At 43.8% G+C, this 18758-nt stretch overlaps 1 protein-coding gene across 1 annotated transcript; it reads left to right on the top strand.

The window, feature by feature from the left end:
- Positions 1-309: 309 nt before the first annotated feature.
- LOC137422193 (uncharacterized) lies at positions 310-4884 on the top strand. Its single transcript, XM_078772077.1, has 2 exons — positions 310-3694; positions 4129-4884. Exons 1-2 carry the CDS (start codon positions 319-321, stop codon positions 4488-4490), a joined length of 3738 nt encoding a protein of 1245 aa, XP_078628203.1. The 5' UTR covers positions 310-318; the 3' UTR covers positions 4491-4884.
- Positions 4885-18758: the final 13874 nt, after the last annotated feature.

Raw genomic sequence — 18758 nt, 5'->3', positions numbered from 1 at the left:
CACGGAATAGAATCAAACTACAAAAGTGGCTTTCTCAAGACAAGACTGATGAAAACATTTCCACAACTATGCTTTCTAACCCCGTATATGCGCTGCCAAGGACACCTTGTGTATGTTAATGACATCTCCACTGAAGTGCTGGTTGAAGAAAAGAAAGTGTTGCAAGAAACCATGCATGGTTCAGGTGATGACACAACAGAGACAGAACAAACATCCGACTCTGAACCAACCCCACCAAAGCAACCTGGGCATACTGAGAATAACCTTAGAGAACACTACTTCACTGCGCTACAATTGAGAAATGCAATAGATGAGATCATGCCAAATATGCCATGGCCCCCAACCTCTGAGCACCTGACAACAAATGCCGCAGAAGCAATTGTACCTGCCTGTCTCTATAACTTTATTGCATGGATGGTGGGAGTGTCAGACGAACCTGATTCTGATGAGTTTGTAAAGATAGAATCTACAATACATAGAAGAATTCTCACAATTGCACAGGACATCATATACCTCCAATCAAAGGGAAGGAAACAGATGCCCAAACATTTGTCACTTGCAATGACAGTACGTCATCTCTCAGGTTCAGCCCAATTAATCAGCCTACTGAACGGGTTTGGTTACTGCGTCTCAAACTCTGTCGTCTTAAATCATGACACTGCACTGGCTAACCAAGAACTACATCGTGGACAGGATGCTCTTCCATCAATCATTCAGGCGGGCAAGCATGTCACACTCGTATGGGACAATAATGACTTCGGGGAGGAGACATTGTCTGGGCGCGGAACAACGCACAATACCAATGGGATTATAATACAGCGACCAAGTCAATCCCATGAAGTAGTACAACCAGCACCAGTCACTACAGTTAAGAGGACGCGGGAGAGATCGATGCAGCCACCTGCAGTGAACCTTGCCACATATTATGGAGGGAAAAAAGAAGGACCCGCTCCATTCGCAACCAGCGTTCCATTGGATCGAGCAACGTACTTCCCATTACTCCAGCACCCTAAGACGATAGACCTAGCATACCACATCACCAAGTACAACATTGACGGGACTCTGCCATCTTGGACAGGATTCAACCAACTACTGTCTTGTGTTGAAGTTCCACCAAAGAGCGTGATAGGGTATCTCCCTGTCATTGATGCCACTCCGACTGAAATGAATACGGTACTAACAATACTGCAGAGAAGTGTTCAGATCGCCGACAAGTTACAGTTGGAAGCAGTCGTCATTGTCGTTGACCAAGCCATCTATTGCAAGGCACAGCTCATTAGATGGAAGAATGCACAGTTCATGAAGAGACTGGTAATTCGACTTGGGGCATTCCACACTGCAATGTCCTTTCTTGGCTGTATTGGAAAGAGATTTCGAGATGGTGGTCTCCAAGACATCCTGGTTGAGTCAGAGATTGTTGCAGTGGGGTCTGTGAATGGAGTGTTCAGCGGCAAGCATTACAACAGGGCAGTTCGAGCCCATAAGCTGATGTCAGACGCGATGCAGCAGATGCTCCTGGATGCATATTTTGAATCTATTCCAGAACATGAGGCAGGTAGAGTGAAGGAACTTTTGTCAAACTTAGCTGAAGCTTTCCCAGATCCAAACTACCATGTCATTCTCAACAGCGACAAGTTCAAAGACTTCAAAACCTCCTTTGACAAATTCTTAGAAGCAAGTGACACCAAACCAACATTTCGCTTCTGGAGTTCATACATTGAGACGGTGGAGCTTCTCTTGCTATTCATTAGAGGGACACGAGAAGCCAACTGGGATGTTCACCTCGCCAGCATACGATGTATGCTTCCATGGAAATTTGCCTATGATCACATTAATTATAGCAGATACCTTCCAGTATACTGGCTGGAAATGTCAGATGTTCAGCAGACCCATCCCACCATTCATCAGAAATTTATGGAGGGTGAATTCGCTACCCAGAGAAGCGACAAAGCTTTTGCCCAAATCGCCTGCGACCAGACCATTGAGCAGACAGCAAACAGGGATTCCAAGACCAAGGGGGCCATGACCGGTTTCACTACCAGCAAGGGGACAGTTAACCGATGGATTTGGTCACACCACGCGAGGGGGTCAATTGCACGGGAATGCGAGGTTATGGCAGGGAAGTCCAGATATGAAGAGCACAGCTCAACACGCTCCGATCTACTACAAAGTCGCATGCTACGTGACAAAGCTAATGTTGACAAAATAATCGAGATGACAAACAGCATGATTAATCCATTTGAATATGATGGAGAGGACTTGGTTCATGTTACATCTGGTGTGGTGGCTACGAGAGAAGTTCAGGAAGATCTAAACACAGCATATGAAAGAGGAGAAACAGAGTTCACCACCCTATGTAAAGAACGACTTCAGACGGAGACAGTCGACCTGTTTGGCTCAATGAAGAAACTGAAACTTAAGACATTCACCAACATGTCTAAGGCTGTGAAAAAGAAAATTCGTGGAAAGGATGTGTCTTTGAAGGCTGACAGAAATCTCTTAGCAAGGCTTGTTGTCATCGGGCAGTTCCGGAAAATTGATCTTCAAGAGTTAATGTCCTATTCTCTTGGCCCACTACCTCTTCCTTTGGCAAGTGTGCAAGGCTGCCTCGTCAAGACCAACAAAGCCAACCTACTTCATGCACTTGAAAGTCAGGCAGAGAAACCTGTGGTTGATATTCCAGTAGGAGGCATGTATGTAATGGATGGTATGGCAATGATACAGAAATTGAATATCAACAAACTCACCGGGGAAAGGACATTTCTCAATCTGGCCCACGAAATACTGAAGCACCTTGTCAAGGGAGCAGAGGGAAACAAGTCCAGTGAGATCCATTTCGTAACCGATACTTATCGAAAGGTATCGATTAAGAACGCCGAGCGAGAGAAGAGAGCAGCCAGAGGGTCTCAAGTGATGCAAATATATGGCCAGTCCCTTCCTCAACAATGGAAGAAGTTCCTCTCCAACGGTGACAACAAGGAGTCGCTAATCGAATACTTGTTTGAGACGTGGAGTAAGGTCAAGACAGCATACCTCAGAGGAATTACAGTGTTCTTGGCACATGGAACCAAATGCCATATCTTCACAGGAAGCAGCACTCCAGATCAGGTAGTTGAAGTGAAAGAAGAGCCATCACTAAATTCGACGCATGAAGAGGCGGACACACGGATGTTCCTCCATGCCGCGCATGCAGCACACACAAGCAATGACGTCATCATCGTTAGTCCGGATACAGATGTGTTCATAATCGGCATAGCCTTAGTACCCCAAATCTCTGCACATCTATATTTCCACACAGGAAAGGGAGTCAACCTTAGGACAATTGACTTGAAAGCAATCTACGATCGCATTGGGGATGATGTCAGCCAAGCTTTGATAGGCCTACACTGTTTTACTGGCTGTGATAGTGTAAGCGCCTTCTATGGCAAAGGCAAAAAGAAGGCCTTAAACATCATACTAAAGAATCCAGAGCTGTGCGGTGCCTTGAAGGACCTTGGAGAACGGTTTGACATACATCCAGACATGATGGAAGCACTGGAGACATTTGTCTGCAAGTTATATGAACAGCACAATATCACTACTGTGAATGAGGCCAGGTACAACATGTTTCGTCTTGCTAGAACGTCTGAGATCACAATGCCTCCCAACCAAGATGCCCTGAGACAGCACATCAAGAGAGCCAATTACCAAGCTGGTAAGTTAATTGGTTGTTTCTTTGAATATTGAACGTCACCTGTAATTTATGTTTGGACAGGAGTACTAGTATATGGTGCAGCATGTGTTAATGAAGATGATTATTTGGAAAGTTTATTGAATTGAAAACAAAATATTGAATGTCAGAACAATGCTTTGTAAATGTTCAAAATTAACAGGTCTATTTGAAAGAGTAATTGAAGTAACTATCTATACAGTTGAGTGGTTAAGATAACATGACATGTAGATGATCCAGAGATTTTTTTGCTCCACACTCAGTCAGAGCAGGATGTTTTGGATTTCGCATGTTTCTCTACACAGAATTTCCCAATAATATGATTGTACTGTTATTAGTGTTAATGATATACCTCTGATGTTGTTTTGGAAATATGTATATCTCCATTCTTAATGTTATTGATCACTTCAATATTTCAGGAATTTACAAGAGGAGCCTGCAGCCCATCCCTGACATTCCCGACCCTGATGGCTATGGATGGATGATGGAAGAGGAACTTGCCATAGACTGGATGACACTTCCACCTGCACCAGACAGCGTGATGGAGCTTGCTAACTGCACTGGAAGCTGCAAGAAGACACGATGCAGCAACGAAACTACATGCACTTGCCTACAGAATAACATTCCGTGCACAGATTTGTGCAAGTGCGGCAGGAACGACTGCTCAAACATAACTGGCCATGTTGACTTTGATGATAAGAATGATGATAAAGACGCCAGATCTGAAGATGAGGAAGACTCTGATGCTGAAGAGGATGAAATAACTGCACTATTTGTATGATGTTTTGGACAAGTTTCAACATGACCAAGCCGAAGAGACAAATTGTGGCTATAGTTCAGCCCATCTCGAGTTTATCATGACGTCAATGCGCACTGGTTCGCTTGTACGCCGCGTAATTGTCTTTGATGGGTTAAAATATCACCCCTTACACACTTATTGGACCTATTAACAGTTTCAAAATAGCATTGGTAAACCACCATGGATCGTAGTAGCAACACCAATCACAAATATTGTACAAAAATTTAAAATTATGCAGGTTTTAAGGTCCAAAAACATGACTTTCTGATAAATGCATCAACAGCATGTTATTTTACCAAGTCGTTAAAACAACATTTTTACTACTTTTGGGGGTCTGAATTAATAAATATTGCTGCCAAGACCAATGTGAACATGACATCATATAGTTTGTGTTGTTCTTTTACTGTGTAAATGGGTATTTCAAATGTAACATACAATTGGTGTATACTGGTGTTTTGGGGCAGCGGTTCTCGGTAACGTACCACGATATCGCTTGTGAAAAAAAAACAAGATGTTTTGGAGGTCATAAGGCTTCATCCCACACCCATCTTGCCAAATCCCTAGGTTCAGGTCATGAAATCAAAAAAAAAAAAAGATATCCACCCTATGGCCCTGTGTCTATAAGTAGAAAGGAATAATAATTGACATTTGTGTGACAATATCCAGACCAGACAAAACGAGCACGCCACTCAGTGGAGCGCATACTCCCGCCGTGGGTCAAGTTGGAATAGTACGATTTCACAAAAGTTTGAGGGAGTAGTTCAGTGACAACACAAGACAACACAAGACAGACACTGCACAGATATATATTTCGAATATATAGAAGATAATGTTGTACGACTTTTTTAAAAAACAAGGCAATTTCACTTACATTTTCGGATTCAGCGTTCAATCCTATATAAGTGAGTGTATTTTGAGGCATGTGACTTCAAATAAAATTTTAAGCCAGGAAAACGTTCGTTTCATTCCATAGGGATACAACGTGTAAAACTGGCCCAAACGTGAAAACAAAACTCGCTCATTTTAAGTCGTACAAGCTAATGCGACCACTCATTCTTCTGGGAAGAATCCCGTGCACATGCTCGTCACTTATAACTCACCTAAGTCTTTATAAGTTCATCAAATACTGACACCGCGATTGCCATTCGCTGAGGTAAATGTTGATATCTCTTCTGAGGTAAAAAAAACAAAAAACCGTTTTAAAGCATTATACGTATCAAACGATACATTTTATGAAACGGCGAAACTGAATACACACTTTGGTGGTCTTAAAATGACAGAATATGTCTTTATTAGAAGAAAAAAAAAAGAACCTTGAATACGACGTTGCGAATAAAATACACCGCTCTAACGCATAACCACGAGTATAAACTACATTTACAACAAATATGAAAATTATTTTCATATCACAATGTTAAATATAGAATATATAGAAAATAATGTTGAAAAAAATGAACCCTGTCTTCCAATGGTAAACAATCCTTCAAAAAATTCCTGGATCCGGAATAATATCCTGAGCTTCACCAAAAACTAATCAATTCGTCCTTATCCCAAGGGCAATCATCCCACCAACTTTCATCCAAATCCGTTCAGAACTTTTCCAGATATCTTGTTCACAAACACATGAACACACACACGGACACGATCGAATGCATTACTCTCTCGCGGGAGTAATAAGTGAGAAAACGTCTCTGAGCTGACCGAAATAAGAAGTGTTTAAACATCATCAGGGGAATACTTTATGCTATAGACCTATATGTGTTATTTATTGGGATATGGGAATTCTTAGAGGAAAACTTTTTTAAATTCAAGGTTGAGGATCGTGGAGGAGCTGGAACAGAGGACGGATAAGGATGTGACAGAACAAAAGGAACCACAGAAGGAAAAGGAGGAAACCCCCAACAGCAGGGCTGAAGGACAAAGTGGAGGGAGACAGACAAATAAGGGATGTGGGGAAGAATGAGGGCAAGGGAGTGGGTGGCGGGAGAACAAGGTGGATAAGATGGACACAGAAGCAAACTCTCAGGAAGGAAAAACTGGAGATTTGGAAAGAGTTTAGCTTGGGGAGGGTTAATGGAGGTAGAAAAGATCATGGTTTTTGGAAGGAGGATGATCTGAGATGGTGGTGAACAACTCTTGAAGACCTGGACTGGAGGGATTGAAGGGGATTGAGATTGAAGGGAATGTGGAAGTTGTTCCACAGGCAGAAAAAGAGAAACAAATGAGTGGAGATGAGCAGTGATGCTGGATTTAGGTAGTTTCACGAGATGGGGGTGATGGTGGACCGTGGACTTCCTGCAGAAACCCGAGGGGACACAGTACGGAAAGAGCAGAGGGTGCAAGACACCGACCTGTTTGTGATAGCAAAGAGATAGGCCCAGAGACTCAGCTTCATCATGGGAGATTCTGAAAATGTGAAGCTTCATCATGGGAGATTTTGATAATGTGAAGCTTCATCATGGGAGATTCTGATAATGTGAAGCTTCATCATGGGAGGTTCTGATAATGTGAAGCTTCATCATGGGAGGTTCTGATGATGTGAAGCTTCATCATGGGGGGTTCGGATAATGTGAAGCTTCATCATGGGAGGTTCTGATAATGTGAAGCTTCATCATTGGAGGTTCTGATAATGTGCAGCTTCATCATGGGAGATTCTGATAATGTGAAGCTTTGTCATGGGAGATGCTGATAATGTGAAGCTTCATCATTGGAGGTTCTGATGATGTGAAGCTTCATCATGGGAGATTCTGATAATGTGAAGCTTCATCATGGGAGATTCTGATAATGTGAAGCTTCATCATTGGAGGTTCTGATGATGTGAAGCTTCATCATAGGAGGTTCTGATAATGTGAAGCTTCATCATTTGAGGTTCTGATGATGTGAAGCTTCATCATGGGAGGTTCTGATAATGTGAAGCTTCATCATGGGAGATTCTGATAATGTGCAGCTTCATCATGGGAGATTCTGATAATGTGAAGCTTCATCATTGGAGGTTCTGATGATGTGAAGCTTCATCATGGGAGATTCTGATAATGTGAAGCTTCATCATGGGAGATTCTGATAATGTGAAGCTTCATCATTGGAGGTTCTGATGATGTGAAGCTTCATCATAGGAGGTTCTGATAATGTGAAGCTTCATCATTTGAGGTTCTGATGATGTGAAGCTTCATCATGGGAGGTTCTGATAATGTGAAGCTTCATCGTGGGAGATTCTGATAATGGGAAGCTTCATCATGGGAGATTCTGATAATGTGAAGCTTCATCATGGGAGATTCTGAAGCTGTGAAGAGTCATCATGGGAGATTCTGAAGCTGCGAAGCTTCATCGTGGGAGGTTCTGATAATGTGAAGCTTCGTCATGGGAGGTACTGATAATGTGAAGCTTCATCATGGGAGGTTCTGATAATGTGAAGCTTCATCATGTGAGGTTCTGATAATGTGAAGCTTCATCATGGGAGGTTCTGATAATGTGAAGCTTCATCATGGGCGATTCTGATAATGTGAAGCTTCATCATTGGAGATTCTGATAATGCGAAACTTCATCATGGGAGATTCTGATAATGTGAAGCTTTATCATGGGAGGGTCTGATAATGTGAAGCTTCATCATTGGAGGTTCTGATAATGTGAAGCTTCATCATTGGAGATGCTGATCATGCAAAGCTTCATCATGGGAGGTTCTGATAATGTGAAGCTTCATCATGGGAGATTCTGATAATGTGAAGCTTCATCGTGGGAGATTCTGATAATGTGAAGCTTCATCATGGGAGGTTCTGATAATGTGAAGCTTCATCATGGGAGATTCTGATAATGTGAAGCTTCATCATTGGAGGTTCTGATAATGTGAAGCTTCATCATTGGAGATGCTGATCATGTGAAGCTTCATCATGGGAGGTTCTGATAATGTGAAGCTTCATCATGGGAGATTCTGATAATGTGAAGCTTCATCATGGGAGATTCTGATAATGTGAAGCTTCATCATGGGAGGTTCTGATAATGTGAAGCTTCATCATGGGAGATTCTGATAATGTGAAGCTTCATCATTGGAGGTTCTGATAATGTGAAGCTTCATCATGGGAGGTTCTGATAATGTGAAGCTTCATCATGGGAGGTTCTGATAATGTGAAGCTTCATCATGGGAGGTTCTGATAATGTGAAGCTTCATCATGGGAGGTTCTGATAATGTGAAGCTTCATCATGGGAGGTTTTGATAATGTGAAGCTTCATCATGGGAGATTCTGATAATGTGAAGCTTCATCATGGGAGGTTCTGATAATGTGAAGCTTCATCATGGGAGAGTCAAATAATGTGAAGCTTCATAATGGGAGGTTCTGATAATGTGAAGCTTCATCATGGGAGATTCTGATAATGCGAAGCTTCATCGTGGGAGGTTCTGATAATGTGAAGCTTCATCATGGGAGATTCTGATAATGTGAAGCTTCATCATGGGAGATTCTGATAATGTGAAGCTTCATCATTGGAGATTCTGATAATGCGAAGCTTCATCATGGGAGATTCTGATAATGTAAAGCTTCGTCATGGGAGGTTCTGATAATGTGAAGCTTCATCATGGGAGATTTTGATCATGTGAAGCTTCATCATGGGAGATTCTGATAATGTAAAGCTTCATCATGGGAGGGTCTGATAATGTGAAGCTTCAACATGGGAGGTTCTGATAATGTGAAGCATCATCATGGGAGATTCTGATAATGTGAAGCTTCATCATGGGAGATTCTGATAATGCAAAGCTTCATCATGGGAGATTCTGATAATGTGAAGCTTCATCATGGGAGATTCTGATAGAGTGAAGCTTCATCATGGGAGATTCTGATAATGCGAAGCTTCATCATGGGAGGTTCTGATAATGTGAAGCTTCATCAACGGAGATTCTGATCAGGTGAAGCTTCATCATGGGAGATTCTGATAATGTGAAGCTTCATCATTGGAGGTTCTGATGTTGTGAAGCTTCATCATGGGAGGTTCTGATAATGCGAAGCTTCATCATGGGAGGTTCTGATAATGTGAAGCTTCATCATGGGAGATTCTGATAATGTGAAGCTTCGTCATGGGAGATTCTGATAATGTGAAGCTTCATCATGGGAGGTTCTGATAATGTGAAGCTTCATCATGGGAGGTTCTGATAATGTGAAGCTTCATCATGGGAGATTCTGATAATGTGAAGCTTCATCATGGGAGATTCTGATAATGTGAAGCTTCATCATGGGAGGTTCTGATAATGTGAAGATTCATCATGGGAGATTCTGAAGCTGTGAAGAGTCATCATGGGAGATTCTGATAATGTGAAGCTTCATCATTGGAGGTTCTGATAATGTGAAGCGTCATCATGGGAGGTTCTGATAATGTGAAGATTCATCATGGGAGGTTCTGATAATGTGAAGCTTCATCATTGGAGGTTCTGATAATGTGAAGCGTCATCATGGGAGATTCTGAAGCTGTGAAGAGTCATCATGGGAGGTTCTGAAGGTGTGATGGACTTGGTTTTCCACGGCACTGGAATCTGTTCATGGACAGCTGGGTTTTCACTGCTCCGTCAATGGTGTTCCAAAGAGAATAACCGTGAAGTCTCATTGTATTCATGGAGTATGACGTGCGAGGGTAATATGGCAACAACAAATTGTTGCAAGATCTGTTACGATAAGCGTGTGTGTCTGTATTGAATTGAAGAAAGAGTAAAAAGTGCAGGGAGGAAGGTTCTGGACGTACTTGTGCATGAATATCCTTGTGTGTGATTTGTTAACATTATAGAGTCAGAATGTTGCCATTTGTCGTCTGGTGTTCTGCCTGCAGCCAGGTCGAGTTCACCAACAACACCTTGATTTACGTTCCCTCTCCCAGCAATAGCTCGGAGCCCCCTTCTGCCCTCTTGGACCGGCCCAATGCCCCTCTTGTCCTATCGTTCGTGGTCGGACACCCAGAATTTATGTAGATGGAAAGCAAAAATAACAGAAGCCAAATATTTTCTGAATAATATTTTACTTTATTTTACTTTACTTTTTATTTTGCACGACCTACAATGTTTCAGCAGAACAGGTCCAGGTGAGGCAAACTGGGAATCTGTTATCACAGGCCCAAATACCGTTAGTGTGCAGGGTGGGCCTGGTGACTCGCTGCGAGATTACGAACGTCTGGCTCCATCTCAGTGAGGTAGAGACGCAGATCGCCCCTCTTGGTAATGTCAAGGCGGTTTCGATACTTGGTCAGCAGCACCATCACGGCGCTGAACCCTCCTTCAACGAGGTATGATGTGGGGAAACATTTCTTCCACCATTTCCTGATCATGGATGAAGCGAACGTAGCGGAGTAACAGAACTTCACTGTCACGCCAAGTGGACTCATCCAGCTGGATGGCGAAGTGTGTGCTTCTCAGCTCACGACACAGCTTATCTTCTACATCTGATGACATTTCAACAATCCGCCTGGCCACGGAATCATTGCTGAGCGCAATCGACGAGAGAACTGGATTCGGATCCTGGCCCATAACGGTTTTTATCACTTCCCCAACAGCTGGTTTGATCAACTGTTCGCCGATTGAATACCGTTTTCCAGATCTGGCGATGAGCAATGACAGCTTATGCGACGCTTCCAGTCCTTTATCCACGAGCTTTTGGCTGGCTTTGAACATCGTCGTTACCGTGGATCGCTTCTCAAATTTCTCTTTCAGCGATTGGAAACAGCTGACCTCTGCGCGAGCCTCATCACTGTGCTTTTTACTCAGGTGCTCGCTCAGTCGAGATGGTTTCATTGCTTCATTGGACAGCGTGATACCACACAACAAACACATCGGTAACTGTTTGTTCGTCGGAGATGGAATGAATCCATACTTGATGTATTCAACGGAATACTGACGACACCTTTTCTTTGAGGCCGACATCTTGAAGCCGACCGGACGTGAAGCTTTTTTGAATAACGAAATCAACACGCCAAAATGGCGAAAGACTCACACCAGCGCTAACACTGACTGTTCATACCTTGCCCAATGTATGTGCTGGCCAGGCCAGGCTGTAAAGTTGAACCAGGCACGTTGAATAGTCCAGCACGAATGGAGTGTATTATATCCCGCATAAAAAGATTCTTGCAAGCCGATTGGTTGAAATGGCACCACGTGACAAAAAATAGTGTTGTACTATTGGCCGCATTGGCGGCCAATAGTATTTCGCTGGTGTCATACACTATCATGTTTGTTGCGTGAGCATGTATGGACAAGAAAATACCTACACGACATCAGCGAATATGTGATCATAAAAACCATGCGGAGGGGGAAAGAATGTGGTCGTTGATTGGATGGCCAATTTGCCGAATGGCGCCGGGTAACCTGTTCAGACTACAAGAAGCCCAATGAGTGCTCCAAATCGCCGCTGCTCCTCTAAATCGCCAGTTCCCCCCAAATCATTGCCAGCGCCCCCCTACCGCCCGTGGACTCTCGAGCTCCCCCCTGAAAGTTCCCAGCGCCCACTGGGGGGCGGTAGGGACCACTTTGAGAACCTATATCCTAACCCAATGGAAGGGCTCAGGCATAAGCCAAGCTCCGCCCCTCTCCCCGTTGAGGGGGGCAACCGTTATACGACACTTGATCGGCAAGAGTGACTTTATTTATTGTTTTAACACCAATTGTATAAAAAATTGCGATTTTTACGGCGTAGCCTATCAGGCAAAGTCGTGTACTACAGTGTTTGTCTGTCCGTTTGACCCCTCAAACATATACCAATCAGAGCTGAGGATCTGGTCATATGACAGGGTGATGTGATTACGTCTGATGTCCTTACAACGGTATGCAGCTGACTCTCCACACTCCGCCATTTTGATTTATATGCCGTTCATGCCGAACATATTGTCAAACCTGTTATATATCACAATCACCATGCTCTACCTTTACGTTTTTCATTCTGTGTGAAACACAAACAAACCGATTGTTAAAATAACCATCAAATATCGAAAGCATCGGCGTTACGCCTCTTCCAACAACACTGTACGTTCCAGCCTTAGGCTTCATGCCTCCCCTTCAGACCGCTTCTTCAGACCTCCTCCCCTTCAGACCCTTTCAGCCTTAGGCTTCATGCCTCCCCTTCAGACCGCTTCGGACAAATTAAGCCCAGGTTTCTTAATACAGTAGTGTATCGTTTCAGTAGTATCGTTTTCGTTATAGTAATACTAATAATGTAGTAAATATAACCATAAAACTTTATTCCCAATGTGGTGAATGGAAAGTTCATGGATTGAAGTGGTGTATGGTTCATGAATCAATGATAAGCGGTGTAACCGCGGAAGTAAGGAATTAGCCTCGGTTTTTTTTTTATAGTAATATCATTTTCGCAATAATGATAACATAACGTTAATATTATAATAAATGTAATCATAACACTAATCCCTTCGTAGTGACTGCAAAGTTACCGGAGGTTAAAATATATCTTCTATATATTAAAGCAGCGGCAGTTTTGTGTCACGCTATGTCATTACATCTGTCAACTAAAGTATTGTCACGTGACTACCCTTGGTGAACACCTTAGGGTAGCATGGATGACCAAACGAGCTGTGACTCCGAGGCGTTCAGTTCAAAAAATATAGCGGAGTTAATACGCGTGGGGGAGGAACAGGGAGGGGGGAAACTGGAGCCTTACCTGAATGGCTTCCACCCGACGTTTTCACACCTGGATAAAGTAACTCAAACGAAAACGGATTTAAAATGTACAAAAACAACAGGTTTATTGAATAAAATGCTGTACAAAGAAAAAAACGATAAACTAAATTCCTAAACGGGACGTCCCTACAAACAGATCCAAAGACAGAAGAAAGGGGAAAGATAACTGAAAATAAACGTGTTTGGTTTATTTTCTAAATATTTCTAAAATTATTTTATATTTTCTAAATTTTATAAAATATTTCTAAATATAAAAATATTTTATTTCTAAACTAAATTCCTCACGACCACAATTGCAATTAGCTCGACTCGACCGGTGCGTCTCGTCCGGACTCGTCCAGGCCCCGAGCACGCAGACTGGACACGGCTCCGTTCTTGGTGCGAAAGTGTGCTCGTTCGTTGGCGCTAGTAGGCCTCAGTCCACTCTCGTTTCACTAGGCCGCGCCCGTTGGTGCGAAGTAGGCCTTCCGCGCGAAGCAAACAGCAGGCGTGCAGCCCGTTCTTCCACACCGTTCTCGTCCACCAGTCCTCCACACGGAAAACTGCAGTTCCCGGGCCACGGCTCTGCCTCCTCACGACCACCAGCAAGATCTCCAAACACGGCCGTTCACAATCGCTTCCTTGAGCCCGAGAGCAAAATGCCACCATTCGTAGGAGGTTCAGGGCGAGAATGCACAAAAGCGACCAATAACGGTCAGAGAATTCTGAACTCCCCACGCGTCCGAGGACAAAATGTCGGGAACACAGTCTTTTTGTTCCTCAGGCTCTGGCGTCATCTCAACACGTCTCTGTCCCGACCCTATCAGAGAGTTCCATCTTACCCGTCCTTCCTGTCAATCAAACCCCGCCCAATCACGGCTCCTCAGGGTGTGGCCTCACAGATCTTTCATCCTGTGTGCTTCCAAAGTCAGGGTTATTAGCACTTGTGCTTCGTGCATGATTTCCGGTGGCTTTTTAATTAGTGAGCTTAATGGGGATTTTGGCTTCATGGGGACTTAATAGTGTCTATGGTGTGGTGCCAAAAGGGACATAGGAATAAAGTACAGAGGTAACGACATATAGGGGATACATTACCCATAATCCCTGAGCTAATTTGCATACCCCACTCCTCGTAATGGGGACAAAGGTACACTTACACGACACGCGGTCTACCAGATCCCTACTTATAGTACATCGAAATGGTTCTTCTTCTTCGTGACAGTTGGAGCACACTAATCTATACACTCAACCTGGTCTATGATATTACTACCCCCTACAAACGTAACAGTATCAAACAAGCCCGGCTATGCCGCCGTTACACTTTCAGTATTGTTTATTGTGACATTGACCTACTGTGTGTTCCAATAAAGTGATACAGCAAATTTTGGGGCAATTTTCCCAGAGTATGGAATTGTATAACAAACAAAAACAAGAGCATGACACACACCTGCGTCATTTAGCTGAGTGAACCATAGTTCTGTAATGCGACGGAAGGTTTGGCGGTATTTTAAATGTTTTTTTTTTCACTTGAAATTAAATAAAATTTTCACTTTAAAATGGTTTTCTCTGGAACCGCTTGTCTGATGGATGCAACAGTTTAAGCATTGGATGGACTCCCCATATTCCAGCAGATATGTGAAATGTATGAAGGTATTGTGCACTTGATGATAAAAGCATGAAATTTGGCAGGTGACTAAGGCATGTCCAAAGTAAGAAAACTGGCTAGAGGGCCATTGCAAATTTGTTCCACTAGGGCATGCCCGTACGTGGGTGCCCGTTCCTTGCCAAAAAAAAAAAAAAACGCTACCCGTACGCTCTACCCCGCCCGTACGCCCGTACGCCCGTAAACAAAAAAAACAACGCTCTTCGCTTCCGCCCTTCGCTCTGGGAGAAATAATGCGCATAAGAAATCGAGAAATTATTATTTTCTCCGGAAGAAATCGAATTACGAACCGTAATGGCGCACGCGCTCGGCTCGGCTCGCAACAACGCGTTCTGTGATTGGCTGCCGGAAGTGAAGTCTTCACTGTCCGGAAGGTCGCAAATCGCAGTTACGATGAATCGCAAATTAGTTTTAATTAGTTTTAAAACATAGTTTAACGTCAACATAGTTTGCCAACGTGAAATAAATGAATACGCTCTCAAATGTGCCGTCCGAGGCAGAGTCTGTTCGGCACGTTCGGCACACGTGATAGCTCGCTGCTCTCTGATTGGTTGAATCGTTTTTTGGACATAGCTCGGTAACTACTTGTCCGATTAATATGAAACCTTGAAAAGGCACATCCTCGGGTCCCCAGCAATATACCTGGCAAGTTTAAAGTATATCGGACCCGTGGTTGTCGAGAAACAGCGGTCACAGACAAACAAACAAACACACACACAGACACACACACACACACACACACACACAGAGATTGCTGGAATTATAGATAGATGATGGATGTGACAAGCACTTTTCCAAACAGGTGGGAACACACCTCATGAAGTACTTCCAGGTGTCATGATAATGTAATAAAATGAGTATAATCATGGTATTATGTGTTGTTTTCCCATCTAAATGTATGTATGTATGTATGTATGTATGTATGTATGGCCTGGAATGATGCTTACTTACATACTGTTTATTCTGCTTGCAGGTGCTGACCCTAACTCATTTACTACATCAATCTACATTGTGAACTCTGGTGTTGGTCCAACATTTAATTAGTGTTTGGTGGTGGTCAAACGAAATATCCTGGCTAACAATGGCGAAGGTACACAAGATCATGGATCCTCAGCAGCCTGCAGGGACATCCAGTAGAGCATGTCCAATAGACTGGGACACATGTTTTCTGTGTCGGGAACAAACTTCCGAGTCACTGATCTGCCCAGCTAAATCAAGGCGAGGCACAGAGGGAGCAGGTTACAGAACCATCGCCAGCAATCTTCAGGCATTTTGCAGGATTGGCTGTCTGCCAAGAGCAATACCCTCGCAATACGTCTCACAACTGGATGATGGTAATGGAATTGAGGCAACACTGCAACATCAAAATGCCAAGTTTCATGACTCTTGCAGGCTGAAATTCAACAAAACCAAGTTGCATAGTGCAGAGAAAAGAAAATCATCAGCCAAAGAAAGTACCAGTACAGAAGTTCACCCGTCTGAATATGGGGCAGTCTTCAGCTCTTGCTACAAAATGTTTCTTTTGTGGTGAATTTGAGGCTGGGGAGACATTTGATGAAGCATCAACATTTGACCTTGATGCTCAGGCCAGGAAATGTGCCCTTAAACTAGAAGACAAGTATCTGCTGGTCAAATTGAGTGCTGGTGAATTGATTGCACAGGAAGCGAAGTACCACGTCAAATGCGTGGTCTCTCTGTATAACAGAGCACGAGAAACAAAGTCATCCAAAGAGACCGACGTTGATTCTGTCAACCACGGCATTGCATTAGCTGGACTGATTTGCTATATTGAGGAAGTTCGCATGGATAGTGGAGTGGCAGCAGTATTCCACATGTCAGACCTGGTTCAAACTGTATACAGGCAGACTGGAACAGCTTGGTACTGAGCTCACTGGACGTGTTCACTCCACCAGGCTTAAGAATCGAATCTTGGCCTATTTTCCACACATGATAGCAGTAACAAAAGGCTGAGAGATTGCACTTGGTTGCAATGAGGATGTTGGTCCTGCTTTAGAAAAAGCACGTGAATATGATGCTGACAGTGATGCCGTTATTCTTGCAAGAGCTGCTAACATAGTTCAGAGACATGCTGAAAATGAAAACAAGATTCAGTGGTTCATTTGGTGATCAGTGTCAAGAGGAATCGGTACCAAGTTCCCTTTCTGCATTAGTATCGATGATCCTGAACGGGCCAAATATCAAAACACAAACAAGTTTCACATCAGTGCCTCAACCAGTACTTACCATCACACAGCTGTTGATGTTCAACAGTTTTGTGCGCCGTCGGGAGACCTCTACTGCAGCAAGTGCTACAACACAGTGCAACGGTACAACACACAACAGTACAACAACAACAACAACAACAACAACAACAACGGTACAACACAGTGCAACAGTACAAGTGCAACGAGAGACAGCTCTGCCAGTCTATCTAGGAGTGATGGTTCACACAAAGATACGCAAGCGTGATCTTGTAGACACTCTGTTCAACTTAGGACTGTCTATCTCATACGACAGACTGCTGAACATCTCCACTGATCTAGGAAGCAAGATTTGTCAACACTATGAGACTGAGAAAGCGGTCTGCCCTCCTCATCTGAGAGGTGGTGTCTTCACAACTGTTGCAGTTGATAACAGACCACAACCCAAGCTCGACAACTGCTCATGATTCATTCCATGGAACAGGCATATCCCTGTTTCAGCATCCAAATTCGACACCAGTGGAGTGAAATGGGCCATGCAGGGTTGTGATGATACCCAGACTGCCTCCAAGAAGACCTTGGCCCAGTTGCCAGAATGGTATACCAGTGTGCCTTCAGCCCCAGTGCCCAGAAAGGATCCACCAGTGCCTAAAACAGATGGGCCAAACTGAGCTGACTGTCGACATATACCTGAGGCCATGCAGAAAGAATACAGGTAAAGTAGAGGAAGTTGTCTTTCATAATCACCTAATTACAGTTGTTCAGCCAAAACATTTGATGATTATGCAACTGCAGTGTTCCTACCTCACATCAGAGCTCACCTGCAGCAAGCAAGACGGATAGACATTGTGTGGGATGAGTACTTTACGGACAGTCTGGAGGCAGGTACACGGAATAGAAGAGGGAAAGGAGTTAGAAGACATGTAGAGCCATCCACCCTAGTTCCTAGGAAATGGAATGAGTTTCTCAGGATTGATGAGAACAAGGTGGAACTGTTCTCTTTTCTGGCAGTCTGCATTGGATCAATGGACACCGCTAAGCAAGTCATCACCACACATCACTCTGGCATCCTTTGTAATCAGTGTCGAGATGAAGAAGGCCTTGCTCCCTGCAACCACCAGGAAGCCAATACAAGAATCATGCTCCATGTGCAGGATGCTGTGAAACGAGGGTATACAAAGATCTCAATCCACACAGTTGATACTGATGTGGTGGTTCTGGCAGTGACAGCAGCACAGCAACTCAACATTCCTGAGCTGTGGGTTGCCTTTGCAACTGGAAAGAACTTTCGTATCTTGGCAGCTCACGATATGGCCAAGGCTCTGGGTCCTGAGAAGTGTGCAGCTCTGCCAGTGTTTCATGCATTCACGGGATGTGACACTGTCTCGTTCTGGTCGAGGAAAGAAGACTGCATGGGACACATGGAGGTGCTACATTGAGGTGACATCAGCATTTTGCACATTGAGTGCTACACCAGAGTCTGTAGATGACTCAATGGAGCAAGTAGAGCGCTTTGTGATCTTGCGGTAAGACCGTACTAGTAGTGAGCAATGTGTCATTCAGGCCAGAAAATAGCTCTTTTCTCAGAAGGGTAGAGCACTGGATGGTATTCCTCCAACAAAGGCAGCATTACTCCAACACACAAGGAGGGCTGCATACCAAGTTGGTTACTGCTGAGGCCAAATGATGATTGTAGCTCCTCAACTTCCAAGCCCAAGGGAATGGCGATGGCACAAGAGCGACAATGGGGAATG

This window comes from Myxine glutinosa, chromosome 2, assembly GCF_964187855.1.
Source record: "Myxine glutinosa chromosome 2, kmMyxGlut1.1, whole genome shotgun sequence".
Classification (NCBI taxonomy): Eukaryota; Metazoa; Chordata; class Myxini; order Myxiniformes; family Myxinidae; genus Myxine; species Myxine glutinosa.
Note: the sequence above shows the minus strand (reverse complement) of the source record. Positions and strands in the feature narration are given on the sequence as shown.